Here is a 26774-nt window from a genome sequence, read left to right on the forward strand (position 1 = left end):
AAAGTGTCAGGGAAAATGAAAGCTCTTCTGCTGGTGGGCTGTACCACTAAGAAGACTCTGTCTTTGATCCACTGAGGTTGTAGAAAGATGATCAAAAAAATCCACCCCCCATGCACCCTAGGAAAAACATAATCAAAGCCAAAGGGCTTCCAGGGTTGCCAAGTGTCCATGAATTTATGGACTATCCATAAAAAAAAAACAAAAAACAGGCTAAAAACACCTGCCTGTAAATTCCACAAAATAAAATGCAATGAAAAAGACACCCCCCCCCCCCCCCCCGGGTGAATAAATAAATAAATAAATAAATAATCAGTAACTAGGAGTTGACTGAAGCTCCCTCTTGGAAAGAAACTTGTAGGCAAGCTTGGACACCAGCAGTGTGGGAGACAGTGGGGCTGGCAGGGTAATGCCGGGGGTGGGCTGGGAGGCAGTAGCATAATTAGGGTGGGGTGAAGGAGACACCAGCTCCGGGCACCAACTTAGCGTGGTCACCAATATGGCCCCTTCCCCCTCCCAGAGTCTTTTTCAGCCAAGCTCATGATGCTCCAGCAGTAGCTATAGCAGCTTCTGCCTGAGCACAGATGGTAGGGGAAGGTAAGATTCTGCTTCCCCTTTCCCTGTCCTCCCCTCCTGCTCTCCGCTGGTCAGTATAAGCACCCCTACCCCACTTCCCAACTCTGCCTTGGGTGCTGAAATATCTTGCAATACCTCTGGGGCAAACAGGGGCCCCCTGGGGGGTAGCATGGTATAAAATAATTACTGCAAGTCAACTAGAGCTGCTAACTCAAGACATTTTCTTTTATTGATAATCTGCAAACTTTTCCCCTATGATTTAGGGGTTTTAACCCCTAAATTTGGATTTGATATCTTTTATTAGACCAACACCGATAGTTGGAAAAATTCTTCTTAGCAAGCTTTTGGGCACAAACACCCTTCATCAGGCTATGGAAGCATTTGCAGATGGTCTGTGCTCTTCCTCGATGGAGTGGTAAAGCAGCCAGAGGCCAGTACCTATAGAAGAAAGCCACCCACAGCTACAACCTGCATCCCTAAATTTGGACCCAGCACTTGTCTAGGGCCTCACAGTAGAGTTACATTTACATTATGCCAGACATGTGTCAGTAAAAACATATGTCAGTAAATAAATCTGGCTGTCAGTAAAGAGTGAGCAGATTGTCCATAATATCTTTTTCCTGGGTTGGTAACCCTGAGAGCTTTCAAATTATATAACAAATTGTAGCTCTAATCCTGTGAAAGATGTTGTGAAGTGGGTGGGATTAATAATAGCAGCAAAACAGATGTTCCTTGAGCAAAGCTGTCTACATGAGATAGGATGGATCAGGACAGGGTAGGCAGAGAAGGGGACAAGCCACAAGCTTCGGCACACTCCAGACTGTACATTATTGCTGTTCTGAAATGGATCAGCTTATACCTCGCCTAATGTCTGGTGCCAAAACCAGGCCCAGCCGACGGACTTAAGAGCCTGGCCTCACCAGCCACATAGTCTTAGACATGTAGGATGCCACTAGGAGTGTCAGTGGGTCAGCCTGCCAACTACGCTGGGGAACAAGTGCCTATTTAGTGACAGTCCTGTATGGACGCACAATGGGACTGCATCCCCGCAAGTGGGAACGTGTGTTTTGCAGCACCTCAAAGGCTTTTGAAGTGCCACAAAATGTACACGGTGCACATGAATTAGTTCACCACGCTTCATACAGCAGGTTGGCAAAATTAGATACCAGGAACTTCCAGCATCTAACAAAAACAGAAGGGGTGGGGGGGAAGTGGTGCAGCGCACATGGCAGCAGTGTGTGCTGCTCAAAACCAGAGCGTGGCCAGCCAGAGCCACAGTCTGGCTGCTGGCCAGGCTCCATGCACCCAGATGGCCGCTGCTGCAGCCCCCAGGTCACAGGTAAGACTGCTGGAGCCCCCAGGCTCCCCTACCCCACCCAGGAAAATTTGTTGCATGCCAGAGTGCATGTGCAGAGATGCTCCCTGGGGACAACTGTCCTCAGAGAAATGCATGTTCCTGCTCATGGGGATGCTCCCTGGAAGTATAAAAGAAACTTCTCTTAAGCTTTTCTCCTCACCAGTATATCTGTGCAAACAGGGCAAGATTTTGTTGTTTACATGCTGCTTTTCAGTACAAATGTGGAAGGTGAAATACTAGGCTAGAGGGGAACTGAGAGTACAGTCACTTTTTCACTTATAGCTTATTACTTAAAAGTTGGCCTAGTTCAATAAACTCAGTGCCATCAGCTGCCTGTTCAGTGGCTTGCAGTTCCTACGGTATATGGTCTCTTGTTTCTTCTTGCTACTTTGCCCTTTAGCTAAAGAAATGTTTCCACAGATGGTGGTTAGCTGGTATTAATACAGGACCACTAATTTCCAGCAGTCGTTAGATGTAGACGTGAGCTGACGCAGAAACATCTGCAAGGACAAATCAGTGTGCCTAAATCAGGCTTCTTTTCTCCTCTTAAGAGCTAAAAATCCAATGCCCATGTTGTTAATGTTACGTAATGCTCTTGTGACAAGTATTACTTAACTAGCTGCAGATGTGGTGGCTGTCAGAAGAAGTAGGTCTACTGTCCAGCACCAATCATTTGTGTGTGTTCTTTTGGCAACCACTCAGTTTTGCGCAGTATCCATTCTTCTTGGGAAAGCCAAGGTGAAAAGTTCAGCTATCCCAAAACAAGATACCACCAGTCAAAAAGAAAAATATTAACAGCCATATCATTCTTTTTTAAAAAGGTGTATATCGCACTTGCAAAGTCTACATCTACTAGTGCTAATGCAAGGGGGCAATGCACACAGGGTAGAGTCACAAGAGAAGTTTGGTACCTACTTGTTGTGTCGGATTTCTTGGTCCAAAATTTAGATACTCAAATAAATCCCCCACTCGGCTGGTGCCTAGGCCTGGAAGTGTCTAAAAGCCTCTAACTTTCAAATGCAGCTTACATACCGAACTATCTATGTCTGACAGTGCTTTGCAGGAGTGTGGCTTGCTCACATCCACGCCCCAAACATGGGAAATACTATAGAAGATCTGGATTTTGGCTCTGTAGTCTGGCTACTACAAATCAGGCCTGATTTTTGCCACATGACTTATGAGAGTAGAATCACAACTCATCTACTTCTAAAAAGTAGCAAGATCAGCCTAAAGCCTTTGATTGTAAACTACAGGGAAGGTATCTCTTAAGTGCAGAATAACTCAATAATGTTATAGATATAAGAAGATGGAAAAAAAGGATGAGACTCAGTATAAATAAATGAAACCTAATATACATCGAAGACATAGTGACTTGCTTTGAGTTAAAAAACCATCACACCTGTTAAGAAAGCAGCAATGCAGAATGAAGTGCTGTTGCAAAACAAGCATGTGATGAAAGGAAAACAGTAGTATAAAAAAGGAGGAAAATGATTATTTTATAAGTGCACACTTGGCTAATAGGGAACCTACCCAGGTAAAAACCATGATTTCTTTGTAGAGCATGAATAAAAAATAAAAGAATATACAGTTTTCTAGAGATGGGAAAGGTAAAATGATGTGGAATAAAAGGTCCTGAAGAAGGAAAAGTTCAGATTAAACATTTAAGCAAATATCTGAAGAATAAGGAGAATTATGTTATGGAACAAGAGTCTAGTGAGGATGCTGAGTCACCAGCAACAGAGGTGCTCAGAAACAGGGCTGAAGACATATTAGTAGGATAAGGGCAAGCAGCTGGGTGAGAGCTTGAAAGCTCCTTCCTGACACTAATATCTATGGGTACAAGGTCAACATCAGGTTTGACTGTGGTAAACATACCTCAATCTCCAAAGGTAAATATCTTTTTTATTTAAAAAAAACAGCCATAATTACTGGAACCTTATTTGAATGTAAAGATACCCAGTACGTAGTTGCCCCTGAGTTTATATTACATAGTGTATTATGCTATATTTCAGTTTGGGGCAAATTATTAAATGTTGTTGACTCTCTATAAGTGGAATACATTCCCGTTATCATTACTGCTCTCCAATTTGCTCTCCATTTTAGTAATAAATCTTTCTGCTCTGACTGCTGCCCTTCATTCTCTGAATATATTCAAGTTACAGAGTTGGTTTAACTTGTTACTTCCTCCACAAAGCTTCTTATGGTCTTAGCTGAAATTATTTTGAAATTGTCTGATGAACACTAAACATAGGGTGGTTTAGTTAGGCCAAGAGATGAACAGTCAAAAGTTTGAGGTTGTATTCCCAGCTCTATAGATTTTTCCAGGTGACCCTGACAAGTAACTTAATATCCTCATGCCTTTATTTATCCATCAGTAAAATGGAGATTAGGATGCTTGACAGTAATTATCATACTGGAAGAGCTAATTTAGTAAAACATATATACGTCTAAAGTGTATTATAGTGAAAGGGAATGACCTAAGTTAATCATGGTTCAGGGATCTTGTACAATTACTTACCTATATATGAACTAATTTTCCAATTGGACATTTCCCTGAACTTTAATTAGTAGAAAAGGGCCTAGTTTACACAAAGCTGTATAGTTATCTGACACTGTCTGGTAGTCTGGCTAATAGCCATTATTAATTACAGTGGGAGTATTTAAATCTATGCTGTGTGCAGTGTTGCCTTCATATTTTATATGCTTATATCTGCCTGTTTAAGATATTAACCTCCTGCCACCCTCCTGACCACCTACCACCTTACCAAATATAAGCATATATTCATTTTAAAGGAGTCACTTGTTAATGGGATATAAGACTCTGAGCAGGGTGGAATACCTATTGAAATGACTGAGATCACATATGCAAGGGTTCAAAAGTTGAGAGAACTTGTTCTCATGTATATACGTGGAGTGATGAGAGCAGCAGCTCATCAGAGAAGAAGTTAGAGGATTTATAAGATCAAAGAGAATGGAATGAACTTTCAATATTATAGTAATAACACGGCTTGGAGCACCCTCAGCCAGGTCATGAGGTGCTACAGGGATTTGGGAGCAGGGCTTAGGGGTCTGGGAGCTCAGGTGGTGTTTTCGTTGATCCTCCCAGTCTCGGGCTATGGGCTGAGGAGGGAGAGGAGGATCCACGCAGTCAACCAAAGACTGCGGCGCTGGTGTCATCGGGAAGGCTTTGGCTTCCATGACCACAGCCCGCTCTTTGGCGAGAGAGGCAGCGAGCTGCTGGGAAGAGATGGCCTCCACCTCTCCCCCCTGGGGAGGAGGCTCTTCTCAGCCAGGCTGGCTGACCTGCTCCACCGGGCTTTAAACTAAGCCCGCTGGGGGATGGGGGGACTACTGCCACTGCTGGCCCGCTGAGCAACCCTTGCAAAGCCAGCAGACCAAGGCACTTCAGGGAGCCCACCCCTGCCCCAGCCCTGGCACAATATGTGGGCAAGGCAAGAGCCTCCAAGGGCACACTTGCCTGCCTGTACACTAATGCCAGGAGCCAGGGCAACAAGCAGGAGGAGCTCGTCCTCCTGCTCAGTGCAAAGAATTATGACGTCACTGGGATAACGGAGACCTGGTAGGACTCCACTCATGACTGGACCATGGGTATAGAGGGCTATACCCTGTACAGGAGGGATCGTGTTGACAAAAGGGGCGGGGGTGTAGCTCTCTATGTCAAGGAAAGCTACATGTCCCTGCAAGCTGATGTTGGTGACCAGCATGGAGAGCTAGAGACCCTCTGGGTAAAAATTCGTGGGGAATACGGCACAAGGGACACAATGGTGGGAGTCTACTACAGACCTCCCATTCAAAGTCCTGAGCTTGACCAGGAGTTCGCCTGGGAACTGACTGAGGCCGCTTGCCCCAGGACCTTGGTTGTCATGGGTGACTTCAATTACCCGGACATCTTGTGGGAAAATCCGAGTGGTCGCAAAGCTTTCTCTCGTGTGTGGATGACCTCTACCTGACTCAAGAAGTCTATGGGCCAATGAGAGGCAAAACGCTGCTCAACCTGGTACTGGCTACAGGGGACGACCTAATCGGTGACCTAGTGATCGATGGGAAGCTGGGTGACAGCGACCACGAGCTGATCACCTTCACCATCCACCATAAAGCTGGCAAGTCAGTCAACAACACAGAAGTCCTTGACTTCAGAAAAGCCGACTTTGACAAGCTCAAGAGGCTTGTTGGTCAGGCCCTAAGGGACCATGACCCCAGGGAGATGGGAGTTCAAGAAGAGTGGTTGCTCCTCAAGGAAGCGATCCTCAATGCACAAGCTAAATCTATTCCAACACGGAGGAAAGGCAGCAAGAAGGCACAGCAGCCCTCCTGGCTCTCCAGGGACCTAGCGGACCTCCTGCGGCTAAAAAGGAAAGCCTACAAAGGATGGAGGACAGGATTCACCTCCAAGGAGGATTATTCTGCGCTGGTCCGGTCCTGCAGGGAGCAAACCAGGAAAGCCAAGGCTGCAACTGAACTCGAACTAGCTTCGAGCATCAAGGACAACAAAAAGTCCTTTTTCAGATATGTGGGGAGCCGGAGGAAAAGCAAAGGCAATGTTGGACCCCTGCTAAAACAGATGGGGCAACTGACAACTGACACCCAGGAAAAAGCCAACCCATTAAATAGGTACTTTGCGTCAGTCTTTCATCAGTCCCATGGGACGCCCATGCCTGCTATGGGACAGGGAGATCCGGGTGATGGGGATCCCCTACCCTCCATAAATGCTGACCTCGTGAAGGAACACCTTGAGAAGCTGGATACCTTCAAGTCAGCCGGCCCTGACAATCTGCACCCCAGGGTACTCAACGAGCTGGCGAGCGTCATAGCCCAGCCCCTGGCACGGGTCTTTGAAAACTCCTGGCGCTCTGGTGTAGTGCCCGAAGACTGGAAGAAGGCCAATGTGGTGCCGATCTTCAAGAAAGGGAGGGGAGTGGAACCGGCTAACTACAGGCCCATTAGCCTGACTTCTATCCTGGGGAAGATCTTAGAAAAGTTTATTAAGGAGGCCATCCTTGATGGACTGGCCCAGGCTAACATCCTAAGGGATAGCCAGCATGGGTTTGTTGCGGGTAGGTCTTGTTTGACCAATCTCATTTCCTTCTATGACCAGGTGACCTATCACCTGGACGAGGGAGAAGAGATTGATGTCATATATCTTGACTTCAAAAAAGCTTTTGATCTGGTATCCCATGATCACCTCTTGGCCAAACTGCCCAGTTGTGGCCTTGGCTCCACCACGATCCGCTGGCTGGGAAATTGGCTCCGTGGTCGGACCCAGAGGGTTGTGATTGATGGCAGTCACTCATCGTGGTGCCCTGTGACCAGTGGGGTCCCTCAAGGCTCTGTCCTGGGACCCATACTGTTCAACATCTTCATTAATGATGTGGACATTGGAGTCAGGAGTGGACTGGCCAAGTTCGCCGATGACACCAAACTTTGGGGCAAAGCATCCATGCCAGAAGATAGGCGGGTGATCCAGGCTGACCTGGACAAGCTCAGCAAATGGGCAAACGAGAACCTGATGGTGTTTAACACCGAAAAATGCAAGGTTCTCCACCTTGGGAGGAAAAACCTGCAGCACCCTTATAGGCTCGGCAGTGCTACGTTGGATAGCACTACAGAAGAAAGAGACTTGGGGGTCATCATTGACCACAAGATGAACATGAGCCTGCAATGCGATGCTGTGGCTAGTAAAGCGACCAAAACGCTGGCTTGCATCCATAGATGCTTCTCAAGCAAATCCCGGGACATCATTCTCCCCTTGTACTCGGCCTTGGTGAGGCCGCAACTGGAGTACTGCGTCCAGTTTTGGGCTCCACGATTCAAAAAGGATGTGGAGAAGCTTGAGAGAGTCCAGAGGAGAGCCACGCGCATGATCAGAGGTCAGGAAAACAGATCTTATGATGACAGGCTGAGAGCCATGGGGCTCTTTAGCCTGGAAAAGCGCAGGCTCAGGGGTGATCTGATGGCCACCTATAAGTTTATCAGGGGTGACCACCAAGATCTGGGGGAACGTTTGTTCACCAGAGCGCCACAAGGGATGACGAGGTCGAACGGTCACAAACTCCTGCAAGACCGTTTCAGGCTGGACATAAGGAAGAATTTCTTTACTGTCCGAGCCCCCAAGGTCTGGAGCAGTCTGCCAGCGGAGGTGGTTCAAGCACCTACATTGAACACCTTCAAGAGTAAATTGGATGCTTATCTTGCTGGGATCCTATGACCCCAGCTGATTTCCTGCCCTTTGGGCAGGGGGCTGGACTCGATGATCTCCCGAGGTCCCTTCCTGACGTCTGTGAAATCTATGAAACTGGAAAGTATTCCTTGTTCAGAAATAACCATATTCTGGGCTAGTAAACGCCCATACATTATATTATTAATATATAATATTATAGAAATATATTATTAAACAAACAGGATGCATGCACAATTTCTCATCAATTGTATTCCATGGACTGATTTTTAGGTCACAGTTGAGTGAGAGGAAGGTTGTTTTTTAGCAAAAGGGTATCAAAAGTCATAATTTCAAAAAACCTGGCAAAGAATTCAGAGATTTCCAGATCAGTCCCCTTGCCCAATTTAAAATTATTTCCAAAAGCAAAAATGTTCAATCAAAAGGGTAGAAAGGAAAGAATTCTTCCTCCTCTTGCCTTTTTCCTATACCCATAGTAATGGTAGGACTAAAAAATGCAAAACTAGACAAAGAAATCCATTTTCTTGGTATTTCTCATGCCTGTGGCTCAATCAGTGAACATAAGGGTCTTCAGTTATTCTGGAGCTGAGTTTTAAGTGGGGGGTTGCCTGTACCAGTGTTTGGGAAGCGCAGTGCCTATATTTAAAAGCAAAAATCTGTGATATTTCTCTGCTGGTCCTCTAAGAAGCCCTCTCATTGTCCACTATTTTAAAACTTACTGTGTGTGTCTTATTATTTCCAAATGGCTTCTTTTCATATCTTTAAATGCTGTGGGCATGATCTTTAGAATAATTTCTTCATTTAAAAATGCTCCTGTCAACTTTACATAAGGCCATTGTTCAAAAATAAATACAATGCCAGTTCTTCTAGTTAAGCTTTATCTCACCATTCCGAAAGCAAAACTTGGTGGGATTAAGGCCCGAGAGATATCTGTACCATCTATCCATATACCTGGATGATGTGGCCAGGGCAATGAGCAAGGCTTGAAGAATCCCTCTGATGAAGACGATCGGATTCTTCTTGGTGATAAAGAAGTACATCATTGGCAGAATGAACAGTCCATGAACCACCAGACCGCAAACCACTGTAATGGCATAAAAGCCTAGCTTCTTCCCAATGGCTGTAGGATCATCCATTTCTAAGATCTTGCCAGCAATTAGAAATACTATTCCAAAAGGAAAATACCTGAATAAAAAAGAGAGACTGATTATTATTTCAGAGATCACTTTCACCAAATACTGGGGACTAATAACTTCCTGCACTTTCATTCTGCTCCAGGCTCAGGACTAGATCTCCCAAGGATTAACGAGCCTGAGGGTTTCAACATTGCACCCTTGAGTTTTAGATCCACATTCCTTTTCCCTTCAACAGTTCTAGACAAAAGCTTTTATATCAGATTACAAGTAGGGGTAATGCTTTCTCTGACTGGCACCACATACTTAAATGCAGTTCACTCGTAGAAAAGTGCATATCTATTTTCTGCCTCACTATGTGCATTGTTTGGAGTCCATCACCACAATATCAAAGGGCAAGATGCAAAAAAGGACTTGGGGGCTTCACCGCAGTGTGTTAAAATGCCTGATATATAGTACTTGGGAGTCCCCTGTGGTTCAGTGGTACCACACAGGAGACCTGGGTTTGATTCCCAGACACTTATACAACTACAGCTGTGGAGGCACCAAACATCTGGGCGCAGTCTGGTGTTTGAATTCTGTCTCAGTGGCCTAAAGGGAGGATGAATGGTCTGGGCAGCCTCCACCCCTCCAAAAAAAATCCTGCCCAGGCATATGCACCGGAGGTCTTGTTGGCCCTCATGCATACACCAAGATCTGGAAGGATTGATGGTTGCCACCATATAGTGCTTGGCCCTGTCTGAGGTATCCCATTCAGAGTGGCCTGCACAGCAGGGAGCACCTAGAGCTTATCACTGAGGACAGGGCTGGGCCATACATCTTGCTCCTAGCTGGGGCACTGGTGCCTTAATGCCACACTCAGGATCCATAGCCCAGAACACTCCCCTGAAGGAAAGGGTCTGTACCTTCACTTTCAGAAATGGAGCAGGGGCCATGTGTTTAAAGTATGGCAGGAGGTGTTGGGGGACGTCAGGAGAATGTCCCATTTTACACATCAGCCCTAGTGGTTAGACCACTTATCTCCTCAGCTTGAGGAGAGCGCCATAATTACCAGGCTACCTGCTGTCCCAGGGAAGGAACAGCCTCCAGGCCTGATGCTGAAGCTGCTCCACAGTTCAAGAGTCATTGGTTCATATGGAGAGCAAGGGGGAGCATGGGCACTGCCCTGGGAGGGTAGGATCCGGGCAGCACTTGGGCCCCGCTCTGAGGACAGTTCATATGATTTGTATTGAACAGTCCTTGGAGCAAGGACTGGAATCCAGGACTCTCCCCTCCATCTTCTACAAGAAGGCAGTGACTGCCTGCCACTACATCTGCACAGAGCCCTGTCCTGCAGGTATGCTTTAGGCAAGCTCTAAGGATGCCTACCACATTGATGGTGAAAGGATGCTTGGATCCCAGATGAACTTCTGTGTGAGCTAGGTACCAAGCTGCTCAGCTCGGTCAGTGGTGCTGCAGTTTTGTGGACCTGTGAGTCCTGGAGAATGTTAAGGTCAAAAAGAGATGTACCTATAGATTTTAGGCACCTGCAGGGTCAGGAATCAGCTGGATTTTTAGGATTGCAATTTTGGATTCATGTTTCTAAATGTTGCCTACATCCTTCTGGGATCTGGTCCTAAATGCCCACATCCTATCTAGGCTGACAGATCTTTTAAGGAATGATTCATTTATTCTGAAAGCAATATTAGCATAATGGGCCTGATGCTCAGCTGGTATCAGTGGAAGTGGTGATTACACGAGCTGATGATCAGCCCTAATTCAAATCAGGATATAGTTACATGCATCTGCTGCTGCCCAAACCCAAAGGGGAGGAAGGGCCATTTTGTGACAGAAGATAGGTGGTCATATCCCAGCCCTGCCACAGACAACTGGTGAGAGTTTAAGTAAGCCTCTTAACAGCTCTGTTCTACAGATGAGGGAAACTAAAGTCTGGAGACAATGACACTCTCTCACTTCACTCATTAATATGTGTAAAGCACTTTGAGAGTCTCAGATGGCAGTTGTTATAAACCAGCAGCACACTCATTACTTAGTAGCAATATTTAATTATTCATTATTAAGATGTTTTCTTATACAAGTGCTGCCGAGCCATTTTCCAGTATCTTTGTGGATGTAAAGGAAGAATGGCAACTATGTCTTAAAAGGAATTTTTCCTCATTAAATTTTAAAAGCTTCCCAGAAATTGAGAGCAGCATTTTGGAGGGATGTAGCCAAGAGAGACCCAAGAGCCAAGTTGCGAAGCTAAGACTGATTTTATCATGCCAAAAGGCTGCTATCAGACAGAGGCCTTGTTGCTGATTCCTGAGGTTTTGCAGCTGGGGGAAGGTGCTTTCCTGATGCTCCTGGTTTAGAATTTAAATGGAAGGGTTGGGAAACTCGAGGGCTCCTGGACTTTCTCTAGTTTTGTTGGCTTTTCAGAGTCTTCCAAACAATGGGTATTTTTAGCAACTTAATTTCTCAACTCTGCACCTTTGCCAACAGCTAGATATTTAGTGTAATCTGCAGAAAACAGAGGGCCATATTCCTAGGGTTATCTGTGCTGTGCTTAGCACTGAACAAGGGATTGGGACGCGCACAATAAAATCCACGTTTTCCTGTGGAGGAGTGAAATTCTTTGCATGTTTGGTCACTGGTAACCCCACAGTTGTGGTGTAAAGCACGGTCAAATTATTTAAAATCCTGGGGAACATCTAGTCGCCTTGGGCAAAAAAGTTACCAGACTGCTTACTGGTGCAGAGAGGGGAGGGGGACTTATTATCAGTAAAACTATCGTGTTAAACGTACACCCACAATCTCAGTGCACTGATATAACAATGCTGGTAGGAGACTTGCACAGTTCTGGAGAGGGGAAGAGCTACGTGGCAATAATGGAGGGGTTCTTTAAATAGGAAGCAAATATGACGTTGCACACATGCCTCACTCTGCTGAGATGACAAGACTCCTATCGAGCTAATGTTTTATTTGACCTATGTCATCTTTAGCCAAGTTCAGGTCAAATCCCCGCCATGTAACTTAGGGCTGTTCTGAAGATTGTTCTAGGATTTGTGGACTGAAGTGTTCATACAGGGACTATGCTGCTAGTTGGGGATATCCAGAAAACTCTGACTTCTGTCCCCGCATCACCCTGCCCACACACCCCGACCCTTTTTCTGGATCACTCAGTGATAGTGCTTGAGGCCTCTCATTTCTTCCACTATGTTAAAGGAACCTGCGGTTTCCTATTGAGGCATCTCTCTGTCCCCTTGCATCCCTGAAGCAGTACGCAGGTGACAGAGCCAGGGGCCGGTATCTGACCTACAGCGTTCGTATAACTTCAAGTGCCAATGTCACGCATAGTGAAAAGTTGTTGTTGCTCTTTAGTTTTCTTGAAAACTAGATTACATCATCTCGGGGCATCTTTTCTGTTGAAATATGCTTCCATTTTTTTTTTAAAGTGATTTCTTTTCTTGACGCAAGATTTACTTACCAAACAGCAACTGCCACTATCTTCATGACAGATTCATTTAAACACTGACAAAAACTGACCAAGGGAATGCCACTGTTACCCATTCTGCCCAACATTATACCTGCAAACAAACATATCAGGGTTTTAATTTTCACTTGCCTTCTTGCAAATCCCCAAGTGCTCCCTCCCTGCTGTAATTCAAGGTGAATGGAGTGGGGGGGTGACTAGATAGACTGGATGATGGATAGAGGGGATCATGTAATAAAACTATGCATTGTAGAAACAGACACAGATCTATACACATCACACAAATTACCCCCTTGTTCTTTTGCTCAATCAACAAAGATCTCTATCACTGGAGCTAAAGAAATGCTCTTCAAGTTACTCCTTGTTTAGCTTCTGTTTACCAATGAGAAGGGGCATCACCAGCAACTGATTCATACACAAAGCCTGTATTTTAGGGATGGAAGGGACTTCATAGGCTTTCTAACTGAACCCCCTGCACAAATGCAGGATGAGTAATAGGAATCTTTCTCCTTCTTCTTTCCAGTTCAAATCTAGGTACACTGGCAATGATCAAAAGCCATTATGTGATAGCAGTGAGATTAATGTAGTGTTTGCAGTTCAGTTTTTAGTGCATAAGAGTCTTCACGATTTAAATCCCTCTGAATTGTTCCTGCCTAGCGACCTTAGCAAAGATTAAACAATGCACAGGCCTGAAATGGGAAGCCAATTTGCTGTACGAGACTAATCAGCAGAGGGACAAAAGCAAACATAGTCACGTGGCACCAGCCAGCAAAAAGGAAGGTGATACAATTCAGAGCATAATAATATAACTCTGTATTTTCCATACAATATTAAGTTTTAATAACTTTATATATAACTTATGCATCATGTTCCTGTTTCAGTAATTTGGTGCAGCCAGCCGCTGTGGGAATTATAGCTGATTAACTTAAATTGCTCAAGGAAGAATTTTGAAAACAAACTGCTTCAAATAAATTTGTCCTTGAAGATACTCTGAGTGGGGGTGTGTGCTGACACTTATTTTAGATATACAGTGTGTTTCATTTGATGAGGAGCCCAGGCTTTGTCATTTGTAGCTCACATCTGCCGTTGCAAGCCAGGTCCCAGATCATAACTGTTCCAAGGCATTCCCCCACCCTCCTGATGCAGAGAGTGAGCCAATAATCCAACAATTTCACAACAGTAATGCATGCAACTGGATGGATTATGTGCCTGTTAATATTCAACTAGCTGTAATTTTCAGGTCAGAAAACCACATTATATTTTATTAACTATGTTTCTCATTTATGCTAACATAACATTAAATACAGTGCAGCTTTTGAAGGCAGACTGGCTTTAGTAAGCCATGGCAGGCTTCCAAGAATCTAATATCGTAGAATGCTGAAAAGGAGAAATTGCTCCCCTGCTACTTTACAGAAATAATTGTGGTTTGCTCTGTATGAGACTTTCTCAACTGATTATATGGCAAGGGCTGGGGACAAGACAGGGAGCAGACAGGGGTGGCACCCTGTTGAATGAAAGGCATGTGGCTCGCTGTCTCCCACTGGACATGGTGCTTGAACCAAATATACCAAAGGTGATCTAAGAAATATTTGTGGACATAAAAATCCCATCACCTTACTGTGCCCTTGCTGGCAGATGCAGGCATCTGCTGTGTGCAACCCTTGGGGTAAAAGTTAGAAGCTATTCCTGGACAAAGCTTTTCTTTTGAATTATGAAATGATTTCGATTTCTCCAGAGAAAGAGTTGGATAAACTCTCACCCCTTGTCCATGGCTTACATGCTGCCAGAGGCAGCAGCTTCATGGGGGGGGGGGGGCTTTTCCCCAGGGAAGGGCTGACTCTAATTGCCAGCCAAATGTCATAGGAGACTTCTCTGATTCAGTGCATTTTTAGTGTCCTGGCTATGCCTACTGTCTGTCTATGACAGCACATTTTGCAGCACAGGAAACCTGGAAACACAGGAAAATCCTGTGTGGGGTCTTTCTTCTGACCTAAGCCACTCAAGTTTCTGTTACTGGGGCCAACAGGCCTGAACCTCAGCTATTATAAAGCCCCTTTACACAATTCTGGACCTACAGGGTAATTTAAAGTGGGTGTAGCTCTAATGTACACGTTTACCATTTACAGTGGTGTGGCGAGGCATTAGTACAAATTAAAATCAGGCCGAATGACTGAGCAGACCGGCTCTGAAGCACCCATTGCCAGATATGCAGAATGATGCTTTTCTTCCAGATAGACCCTCCCCAAGCCTTCCATTTGATCAGTACCACAGAGCTGTACCATGGCATACAGGGAAGGCACTTCTGAGCTTCTTCCAAAGGCCAGGAATGATCCTCTTCCATGAACCATCTATTAGGCTGCTATATGAGAAATGTGTCTGCTGTATCCTAGAAGCTGATCTCAAACCCCAAGCTTGCTGCTGAGTCCTGGCACTCTCCATGTCTGCAGTCGCCCGGCTGACAATGCATTCTAAAAAGCTTTCATGGGTGTACACAATCACAGCCATGAAATAAACGGGTGGACAGCTGAGTTTCTTCTGATTCTTTAAGCCGTCTGTGACAGACTGATGTAGCCAAAAAACATCCTTTGCCTTGGTACAGCTGGGCTGCGGCCAAATGTGAGGTACGGTGCATTTCCTAGAGATAATTTGCAGTTAACACAGTCCCAGGTAAACCTATGGTTGTGCTCTGCACTGCTACTCGCACACCGGAGCTTGGTGCCTGATCTCTTAATCCCTGAATCTGCGGGTGGTGGAAGAACAGCTGAGGTAACAAGCTCAGTTGTGGGGAGTAGAGCAATGATGACATGTGTAACTCCTTTAACTTAATACTCACCGATACCAAAGGGCTTCCTGTTCATCATGCCTTTGTTAGAAGGCTGGTCACTACAACATAGATGGCTATACCCTGTACAGGAGGGATCGTGTAGATAAAAGGGGTGGGGGTGTAGCTCTCTATATTAAGGAAAGCTACATGTCGCTGCAAGCTGATGTTGGTGACCAGGGTGGACAGCTAGAGACCCTCTGGGTTAAAATCCATGGGGGACACGGCACAGGGGACACAACGGTGGGAGTCTACTACAGACCTCCCACTCAAAGTCCTGAGCTTGACCAGGAGTTCACCAGGGAGCTGGCTGAGGCCGCTTGCTCCAGGGCCATGGTTGTCATGGGTGACTTCAATTATCCGGACATCTCGTGGGAGGATCGCTCAGCAAAATCCGAGTGGTCGCAAAGCTTTCTCTCGTGTGTGGATGACCTCTACCTGACTCAAGCAGTCTATGGGCCAACAAGAGGCAAAGTGCTGCTCGACCTGGTGCTGGCTACAGGGGATGACCTAATTGGTGACATAATGATCGATGGGAAAGCTGGGTGACAGCGACCACGAGCTGATCACCTTCACCATCCGCCGTAAAGCTGGCAAGTCTGTCAACAACACAGAAGTCCTTGACTTCAGAAAAGCCAACTTTGACAAGCTCAGGAGGCTTGTCAGTGAGGCCCTAAGGGACCATGACCCCAGGGAGAGGGGAGTTCAGGAAGAGTGGTTTCTCCTCAAGGGAGCAATCCTCAATGCACAAGCTAAGTCTATTCCATCTTGGAGGAAAGGCAGCAAGAGGGCACAGCAGCCCCCCTGGCTCTCCAGGGACCTAGCAGACTTCCTAAGGCTACAAAGCAAAGCCTACAAAGGATGGAGGACGGTATTTATCTCCAAGGAGGATTATTCTGCACTGGTCCAGTCCTGCAGGGAGCAAACCAGGAAAGCCAAGGCTGCAACTGAACTCCAACTAGCTTTCAGCATCAAGGACAACAAAAAGTCCTTTTTCAGATATGTGGGGAGCCGGAGGAAAAGCAAGGGCAACTTTGGATCCCTGCTGACCCAGATGGGGCAACTGACAATTGATGCCCAGGAAAAAGCCAACCTATTAAATGGGTACGTTGTGTCGGTCTTTCATCAGTCCCATGGGACGCCCATGCCCGCTACGGGACAGGGAGGTCCGGGTGAGGGAGATCCCCTGTCTTCCATAAATGCTGACCTCGTGAAGGAACACCTTGAGAAGCTGGATACCTTCAAGTCAGCCGGCCCTGACAATCTGCACCCCAGGGTACTCAAGGAGTTGGCGAGCGTCATAGCCCAGCCCCTGGCACAGATCTTTGAAAACTTCTGGCACTCTGGTGTAGTGCCCGAAGACTGGAAGAAGGCAATGTGGTGCCTATCTTCAAGAAAGGGAGGTAAGTGGATCCAGCTAACTATAGGCCCATTAGCCTGACTAGACAAGGGAGATGAGATGAGATTGATGTCATATATCTTGACTTCAAAAAAGCCTTTGATCTGGTATCCCATGATCATCTCTAGGTGACACTGGCCAACTGTGGTCTTGGCTCCACCATGATCCGCTGGCTGGGAAATTGGCTCCGTGGTCGGACCCAGAGGGTTGTAATTGATGGCAGTCACTCATCGTGGTGCCCTGTGACCAGTGGGGTCCCCCAAGGCTCTGTCCTTGGACCCATATTGTTCAACATCTTCATCAATGATGTGGACATTGGAGTCAGGAATGGACTGGCTATGTTCGCTGATGACACCAAACTTTGGGGCAAAGCATCCACGCCAGAAGACAGGCGGGTGATCCAGGCTGACCTGGACAAGCTCAGCAAATGGGCAGATGAGAACCTGATGGTGTTTAACACTGAAAAATGCAAGGTTCTCCACCTTGGGAGGAAAAACCTGCAGCATCCTTATAGGCTCGGCAGTGCTATGCTGGCTAGCACTACAGATGAAAGAGACTTGGGGGTCATCATTGGCCACAAGATGAACATGAGCCTCAATGCGATGCTGCGGCTAATAAAGCGACCAAAATGCTGGCGTGCATCCATAGATGCTTCTCGAGCAAATCCCGGGACATCATTCTCTCCTTGTACTCGGCCTTGGTGAGGCCGCAGCTGGAGTACTGCGTCCAGTTTTGGGCTCCACAATTCAAAAAGGATGTGGAGAAGCTTGAGAGAGTCCAGAGGAGAGCCACGCACATGATCAGAGGTCAGGAAAACAGATCTTACGACGACAGGCTGAGAGCCATGGGACTCTTTAGTCTAGAAAAGCGCAGGCTCAGGGGTGATCTGATGGCCACCTATAAGTTTATCGGGGTGACCCCCAGGATCTGGGGGAACATTTGTTCACCAGAGCGCCCCAAGGGATGACGAGGTCCAACCGTCATAAACTACTGCGAGACCGTTTCAGGCTGGACATAAGGAAGAATTTCTTTACTGTCCGAGCCCCCAAGGTCTGGAACAGCCTGCCAGCGGAGGCGGTTCAAGCACCTACACTGAACACCTTCAAGAGCAAACTGGATGCTCATCTTGCTGGGAACCTATGACTCTAGCTGACTTCCTGCCCTTTGGGCAGGGGGCTGGACTCAGTAATATTCTGAGGTCCCTTCCACCCTAATGTCTATGAAATCTATGAAATCTATGACATGGTGCTGTGAGGGTTGGTTAAAGCAGAACTGTATAACTCGCAGCCTGTGGATTGCATGTGGGCCACAAGAGGTTCAGCTGAAGCCCCTGTCTCCCACCACTGGTCCCCCATTGCTCCGTCAGAATTAAGAGTTTCTGGGTTCTCCCCATGCCCCCTGGCTTTTGCCAGACAGAGCACTGCAGAGTGGCATGGTCCAGAGTGAGGATGAGCATGGGGCTGTGCACATGGTATGGCGGGAGGGCCGGAGGTGGAGCAGGAGGGCCTGTGAGGGTACATAGTGCCATAGGGATGCCATGGGTACACAGTGCAACAGGCAGGGGAGGCTCCCATGCAGTGCAGTGTGGGGAGGGCTTGCCCTGGTGTGACCCATGGGTGTACCACCTCTGCTGGTGCAGCCCATGGGGCATTTGCCTCCCAGCCACTTAGAAGCTGGACAGCTGTGGACTAAAACATTACACAGGGGATCTCAGGTTTCCAGCAAGGATGCAGATAGAAATCCACGCCTTGTGAAAACATGGGGGAGAGAAATATTTGCTGCTGGCAGACTGGGATGTAGAACCCTTTTGGTAGTGTAAACCAGATAAGAACTCCTGTAAAATCCATTATAACGAGCCTACTAGATAGGACAAACAGTATGACCTGTTTATACCAACCTCCTGCTTCCAACAGTCCCAACAGCAGGAACCAATATTTTCATGTTTATTATGTTGCAGCAAATTGACTAAACTTATTTATAGTGAACATCCTCTTTTAATGAACTTTCCTCTCAGTCCCATTGGGTTCATTACAACAAGGTTGTATTACAGCTACTAACTCTGAAGTATGGTAAAAATAAAACCAGGAGACTGCAAATTCAAAACTTATCTAAGAAAATACTTTTTACATGGTGCGTAATTCAACTGGTATGCCACATTGGTCCAAGATATACTTGAGGGCAAGAATTCAGCAGGATTGGAAAAAAAACGAGATATTCATAAAGAGAAATATATTTGGATTTACATTAATAGTGATAGAACCAAAGTACAAATCCTCATGCTTCAGGACATCAGTCACCCTCGAGCTATTGGGAGTTAAGAAGGAACTGTTTCTACGCTGTGGTTATTCTGTAACTACCCTATTGTACCATATGAAGCATCTGGTACTGGCAGTGGTTAGAGGCAGAATACTAGATTAGATGGACTGTTTATCTGATTCAGTATGACAGATCCTCTGTCCCTGTGATATAGGCCTCATGCTCTGAGGTATAACATGCCCACTAACTCCTTGGAATTAGGAAGAAATGTCCTCCATAAGCTCATATTTTTTCATAGCTATTTTTTTGTGATTTCTTGAAAATGTCTTTGAAACTACTAGTACCAGAAACAGGACCCTGGGCTAGCTGGACAACATTTTTTTATCTCCTTATGTTGTTACACTGATGTTCCTTAGCCTATGCTCCTCTTCAATTGCCTTGTTTAATTTTAAAAACCAAGTGCTTATCATTTTTGTGTGAACTCCCTTCCTGTCCTCCAGCAAAGTCCCACGTGCTACTAGTGGCCTTCCTTAGCCAAAGAGAGCTGAACAGATTCCTTTTCCCAGGCTTGCTGCTAAGTGAGAAGTGCCCCAGCAGAACATGTAACCAGGAGGTGGCATCAAGCTAAGGTCTCAAGACACCAATTGTAAATCCTAACTGATTTATCTTCCATCACATTTCACTTATTTGGAGCAGGAGACACGGCTCTGGGGTAAACCAGCAGAGGGTATGTCTATACTGCAGTCACTACTGCTAGCATTAAACAACCAAGCTCAGGTGCTGGTAGCAGTCTAGTTGTGGTCATACTGAGCTAACCACCTGAGTGATTGCCTGGCTTCTTGGGAAGATTTTGCATCCCAAGCTGAAGTGCATGCTGCCATGGCTAAACTGCTAGCTAGTTTAAAGCTTATTATGTGGGTCTCTCTACATCAGGGGTGGGCAAAATGCAGCCCACCAGGCCATTCAATCCAGCCTGCAGGGCCCCTAAAATATTTAGAAACTTAGTATTTATCTGCCCCTGGCTGCCTGTCATGTGGCCCTCGATGGCTTGCCAAAACTCAGTAATTTGAGTTCTTCCCAAAATAATTGCCCGTCCCTGCTCTACACTGTGCTGCAGCCATAGCTGCCCAAAGGTTGGTGTCATGGTCCTCTCAGGAAACATTACCAGGATATTCCCAGATAGAAACACATCTCAGATGAGACCCAAGGTGCTAGCTGCATATCACTGTCCTTATACTCTTCGTTCTGTTGTCACCAAAATGATAGGGCGTTTTGTTTTTAAAACAAGGCTCTAGCCAAGAAGTTCTGCACAGCTATGGTGTGCAGCACTGGGATAAATGTGCATTAGGTCTGGCAGGTGGCCACTAAGTTGTTCCAATATTTCATTTAAATAAAATTCTTTCTTAATAAGGCCCTAAAGGTAATAGAACGAGTCCTTGAGTCATTTTCCTTCTCGTCTCAGTCCATGCATCAAATGTCTGGCCTGTCTCTTTTTCAGGAAAGAGTGACTCAAGCACAGCACTGCCTGCTCAGATCTATTAACTGGATCACAGGGGTTCTTTCTGGTACATTGTTAAGCACATCAGAGTCTAACCACGGACGTTTAACCTCAGGTGTCCCAAAGTCCAGATGCTGGAAGTGAAAGCAATACAGTGGTCAGACATTTCTGTAGCTTCTCTGTGCCTCCCTACAAAAAGCTCCTTAATGTAGTGGCTTACTAAGACAATCGCAAAATAAAAAAGATAGAAAGATATTAAAAGGGAAAAGGAACATAACAGCACACAGAAGCAAATCAGAGACAACAAAGGAAAAATGTGATCAAGGACTATGAACACGGATTAGTCTGTTGTTACTAGGATCATTTCTTGCTTTCCCCGACCTTTTTGTTCAGACAAAAGATGATTGTAAATAGTACTTCAGGATACCAACAGCCTCCCCCAAAACAAAACAAATTTAAAGCCCAATCCCCAAAAGTAGCAATATGAAAATTATTGCAAACCTGACCTGGTCCAGCATGATTATAACATACCCATAGTCGCAGAGAATATCACAATCCCCAGCACGTTCATGCCATCGCTAGTGCCTGGCTCTGATTTGTAAATCACTTCTGGAGGGGGAGTGATATCCAGGGCAAAGTTCTGGATGTTGGACCCATTCTCATCCTGGACCCCATATATTATGATGTGATGAGTAGTGCTTTCAGAAGCTGCTTTGTTGGATTTGATGATAGGGATGTTCTTGGTGCGGTACTGAAAGAACATAGGAGAATATAATTACAGGATGCAGCAGGGACTAGTGGGTTAATGAGTCCCAAGAGCACTTTCCAAAGTGCCTCGTGAAAGCAGGGGAGGTTCAAGGGAGCAGCTGACATGTGGAAGGAAGAGCAGCAGCTCCCACTCGCCTGCACAGGAGACTACAAAACCCACTTTGATCCAAATTTTTATATAAAAGCATGACAAAAACCAGGGTCTTCTGCAAGAGCCCTCTTGCAGTAGACACTGCCCTTATGAGGCACTGGGCATCCCTCTGTTTCCCTTCCCTAAGGTGTGGAGCTAGGAATAACTTTGCCAATGGCAATTCCAGCCCTTCTCTTTTATCCCCAGAGAGGTAAGGATTCTATGCAGTATATCCCATGTGAGACAGCATTAAACCCTCTTACTTACTTAACTTACTTAACTTGCTCAAAGCCGTTAGGATAAGGCATTCTGGCCAAATTAGAATTTGGGTAATTAGATTCTGGCTAAATAAATTTTCCTGTTACTTTAACTGGACATGGTATTCTACACGTCTGCACTTCCTGCTCTGGAGAGTAGAGTGCTACACTGGTGGGAGAAGTGGGCATCTGGCTTAATTATGTCTCTCTGCCCTTCGACAGTGCCTTGTATCCCAGGACCTCAGGGCCACCTACAAATATGAATACATTATCACAATAGTTGTGTGATTTGAGAGGAAATATTGTCTCCAGTTGCGCAGGTCTGATCCAAGACCCATAGGTGGCACAGCAGGCTGCAGGATAGGACTTCATGGGCTGGAGGAGGCCCTTTGGCTGTATCTTTGACACCCATGCCCTTCTGACTCCAGAGAGATGAGCTCTGCCATACTTTCTTTGCCTAGGAAATCTAGTATCTTATCAAAGAAGGATGTTGGCTTAGTTTGGCACTACCTGCCTTTAGTAATCCCATGTTGCATATTATCCCACATTCTATTTAGCTCAGTGGTTTCATTATTCTTTCTTTAAAATTTTGTTTCAAAAGCTTGTATACTATTGAGGTCAGACTAACATTTCCTCCACTTCTTTAAATAGGACCGCTGCACTTGCTTATTATTGAGTCTATCATACCATTCTCATCTTGATAGATGTACTAATTCCTGTGATTTCATGTGCCAGATCTTTGAAAATTCTGGAATGAAGATAATCCCATGGAGTTGTTTTCCCCCGGCTTGAGTGCATTCAGCTTTCTGAGTTTTGTTTCCACACTGGTTGTGCTATTTTCCCTTTCCATGTAATCATTCATGTCTTCACCCCTATGTTCAACATCACTGTCTTCCCTGAAACCTCACGCAAGCATAGTTTGGGGGATATACTTAGACTATCTTTAAACTGTACCTCATCCTAATTGCATAACAGGCGTCCCATTTCTCCTTTCCTCATTCTCTTTGTACTTACAGGGCTGAAGAACCCTTTTCCTGGCTGTCTCAGTATCTGTTGCAAGGTGTCATTTAGCTTGATTTTTGGCTATTCACACTTTATCCCTGTACCTCTGTGGTTTAGATTTCTTTGTTGATCAATCCTGTTTATCATTCCTGTGGGCTCTGGCTATCCTTTTTTAAATGGCTACTCCTCCACTTAGGTACAAGTATTTCTCAGTGGTGGCTGTACATATTCCAGATAGCTTTTGTTCCTTCCATTTAAAAAAATGCCAGCCCTCCAACATCCAAGTACCTGAGTCCTCCCATTCAACTGAATTCACTAACTAGCTCTCAAAGTTTGCCTTTTGAAATTGAAAACCTGGACCCCTCCTTGTCTTTATCCTTCCATTTAATTTAAAATGAATCAGCTCACAATCACTTGATCCAAGGTTATTTTCTAAAGCCAGCTCTTCTATAAAGTCCTCTTTGCTCACCAAACCAAGTCTGAAATAGCACTCCTATTTGTTGGTTATGTGACTGGTATAATAAGCTGTCTGCTGTTACCTCCAGGAATAACTGAACTCTACTAGTATTAATAGGATTTCTTCTCCAACGTATATATCTTGGGAGTTAGAGTCTCCCACAATGACACAATTCTCAGCATCATTTCTTTCTTTAATGCTATACAGAGATCTTTATCCATATGCAGATCAAATCTTGGGGATCTATAGCAGAAAAACCAGATCAAGGTATGTATTCATTCATCCCTACAGCACTCCTGCCATTGAAACAGATAGTAGTGGACTAGTGACAAGCTCCACTTTTTCTTCTCTTTTTTAAGTATCAAATAATGTATTTGGTATTTTGTGAGTCCAAACAGTGGGCAGAAGGTGAGGGATGGGTGTAGCCTGGAGCTCTGGAGCCAAGAGGGTGAGAAACAGCCCAGCTAGAAGAGTGATGGGAAGGAGTCGGTCGGCAGCAGGTCTATAGCCTTGGCATTGAGAGGGCGCAGAGACCCAGAAGGGCTGGCATCCGGCACCAAGGTAGGATGGAGCTGACACATCCGTGTATTGCTGCAGTCACAGGACAGCATGTGCTGTGTACCTCATTCTAGGTTGCTTGGTTTTCAAATTCTAATGCTTGTATCTGTACCACAATTCTCCAAATATAAATCCCTGCGTCTTAAAATAGAGTAAAAGTAAAAAAGCTCCTATATGCACCACAGGCACCTCTTGGAGAGTCAGAAAGTTTGTCTCTCTCCATTCACGGCTTAGTAGAGTCGAAAGAATACAGTTTGTGATACAAAACTTGACCCGGCTTTAGCTTTTACACTCAATGTGTAGATGGGAATGCTGAGGCACAAAGAGATAAAGAAACTTCCCCTGAGACAACAGGAAAGTCTGGATGGCCAGAAAAAGAAATAAATCCCATGCGTTCCCTCACATAAATCCCTGCTCAGCCAAAGCCAGAGGGTGGCCATCTCCTCTTTCTCTGTTTCTCTCAGAGGAATTTATAGTCTGTGATTGCCGACGACACCTGGTGAGCCACGTACAGTGTATATAAATGGCTTAACGCTACCTACTATTCACCTACTTATGCTCTTAAGAACAAGTGGGACCTGCAATCCCATTAAGACAGGAAGGTAACAGTGCAGTGCAGCCCATGGAATGATGTTAAAGGGTCATCCAGCTCTCTAATACTCCAAGTCAACTGTGCAATCCTGGTCACGTTGGCAAGCACTTACATGAAGCGTCCCACTGAGGGCTGTGTAGTCAGGCTCGCAAAGTCTTTCACCTACTTCATTAGTATTATTAGATGTCAGACAGTTTGAATGGCTGGTATCCCCCTATTGCCCCCATGGCACAAAGAGCACTTGATTCTTTAAGTTGCATCCTCAGGCATGTGAACAGCAGTCACTGCTATCCTCTTGTATTCGTCATTGTAAGGTGGGTTAAATTTGGTACTGTGACATTCACTGTGGTGGGCAGGGCAAATTTGCATCTTATAGACTAACCAAAGTGGTATTTTAATTTGTCAAGTGAAGCCTCAAGTCTGGTTAAGCTCTGACTGGCTCACCCCTAAGTTATGGATGAGAATCACCTACTGTACTACAAGAAGGCAGTAATGGCTTTTCATCAGCTCTTTTTTGGTGCATGCTCCCCCATCATAATCCTGCTGCCAATTTATTTAGTGAACCTCACATCTGAATAATTTTCAAAGGAATAATGAAAAATCTTGTTCTAGAGAAATGGGAAGTTGGGGCAAAAACTCTAAAATGGGCGCATCCAGATGCGCATACACCTGTGTTTCCTGGGGACAAATAGCAGTGGCACTTAGTTGTGTCTTTGCTACTTGTCTCTGGGAAATGTGTGTGCACGCATGCTCTGGCATGCAGCAAGATGCCTTGGGTGGGGTAGGGGAGGCTGGGGCCAGCACCTGGGCTGGCCTCAGCAGCCTACCCTGGGGTCCTGGGGGCTTCCCAGGGCTCCAGCAGTGGTGATTTGGCAGCAGCGAGCCTGGCCAGCAGTTGGAGTGTGGCTCTGGCTGGTGAAGCTCCGGTTTCAGGCAATGCATGCTGTTGCCATGTATGCAGCCCTGCTTTTTTCTAGCGCAGATGTCTTTGACACCGGGATTCTCAGTGTAAGAAAAACAACCCATGCTGCAAATCAGCAGCATGGGAAATGCCCGCTTGTGCAGCCTGTGCAATATGCGGCACCGCAGGTGGGTCTTTGGTGCCACATACCACACACATGAGGTTGTCTGGACGCACCCAATGAGTGCAAAGGGTCAATAAAATCATTTCAAACGATTACATGTGCTGAGCAAGCCAGTATCAAAACAGCTAGAACGGCTCCATTTACATGATGGGCTAACTCTGGTCCCCTACTCAGTCACTCTTGAAGATAACAACCTGGGGTAATATTTTTAGAAGTGCCTAAGTTGCTCAGGACCTAAATCTTGGATTTAGCAGCATGAATAATTTTGAAATTTGGACCCATATGTAATGGGATCTGTCACCAAACAGCAGCCGTGATCCCTCTAGCGGCCACACTAAGCCCATTCTGTCATTCCAGCTATACAGGGAATAGACCTGTTCCTGTACACTGTGCTTTCAATGGTAGCTTAATACAGATTTGAGAAGCTGTCCTCAGAAACCAAAGTGTGATCTTAGGTGCCTTGCTCTGCCCTGTTCATCACTAGGTGGCCTATTTGACCCAATCCTCAACCTCTAATCCTGTTCAGGGTGTTTCTGTTCTTAATTTGCTGCAGCCAACCTATTCCTTCAGTCCCTATCCAGGGCTCTCACTCAAACACTGAGTGGCCTCCCTTGTCCCCAGAAGCCACTCTTGTGCCTCGTGGCTACACATAAACAGAACTATCCACCAAACAGAAGATGTAAGCAATTTAGCTCTGGGAAGCTCTTGTCTGGCAGAGCTCCTTGCTCCTTCAGGATTTGGGCTAGACCAGTGGTCTCCAACCTTTTTAAGTAGGAGATCACCTTTGGCATTTAAAAGCAACCCAAGATCTATCGTGCGCTGCTGCCATCCACACCCCCACCACCCCACTCAGCAGGTAAGTCTGTGGGGAGGGAAGAAGGGGGGCAGATTGAGGCAGAGGGAGAAAAAATTGTTTTGGGGCATGCCTCCCCATTAGTCCCACCTGGCTGGGGTCACACTCAATTTACCCCTGCTCCTGCCTGTGCAGCACTGTCCCTGAACACCCCTCGATCTAGTCCGTACACCTTCCCTTTCCCAAGGACTGATCTGCTGGGCTGGGGTGCACGCACATGCATGCCTGTGGGCACGCAGACTCCCACCTCAGCCTTGGATCGAGTCCAAGAGGCTCCAAGATCTACTACAAGAGGCTCTGAGATCTACCGGTGGATCCAGATCCACTGGTTGGTGACCACTGGGCTAGATTGTCTCTCCAACCCTGG

General features: G+C 45.9%; 1 protein-coding gene across 1 annotated transcript in view; it reads right to left on the reverse strand.

Annotated features, from left to right (window-relative positions):
* The window catches only part of SLC1A7 (solute carrier family 1 member 7), a 102122-nt gene that overhangs the window by 17165 nt on the left and 58183 nt on the right, over positions 1–26774 (reverse strand). The window contains exons 5-7 of the mRNA XM_090050291.1: positions 21237–21456; positions 12726–12825; positions 9078–9311 (exon numbers count right to left, since the gene is read on the reverse strand). Of these exons, the coding sequence (XP_089906417.1) occupies positions 9078–9311; positions 12726–12825; positions 21237–21456 (554 nt within the window). The remainder of the gene's footprint in view (positions 1–9077; positions 9312–12725; positions 12826–21236; positions 21457–26774) is intronic.

The sequence above is a fragment of the Crocodylus siamensis genome, chromosome 5 (assembly GCF_052110815.1).
Source record: "Crocodylus siamensis isolate JL-2025a chromosome 5, ASM5211081v1, whole genome shotgun sequence".
NCBI classification, from domain to species: Eukaryota; Metazoa; Chordata; order Crocodylia; family Crocodylidae; genus Crocodylus; species Crocodylus siamensis.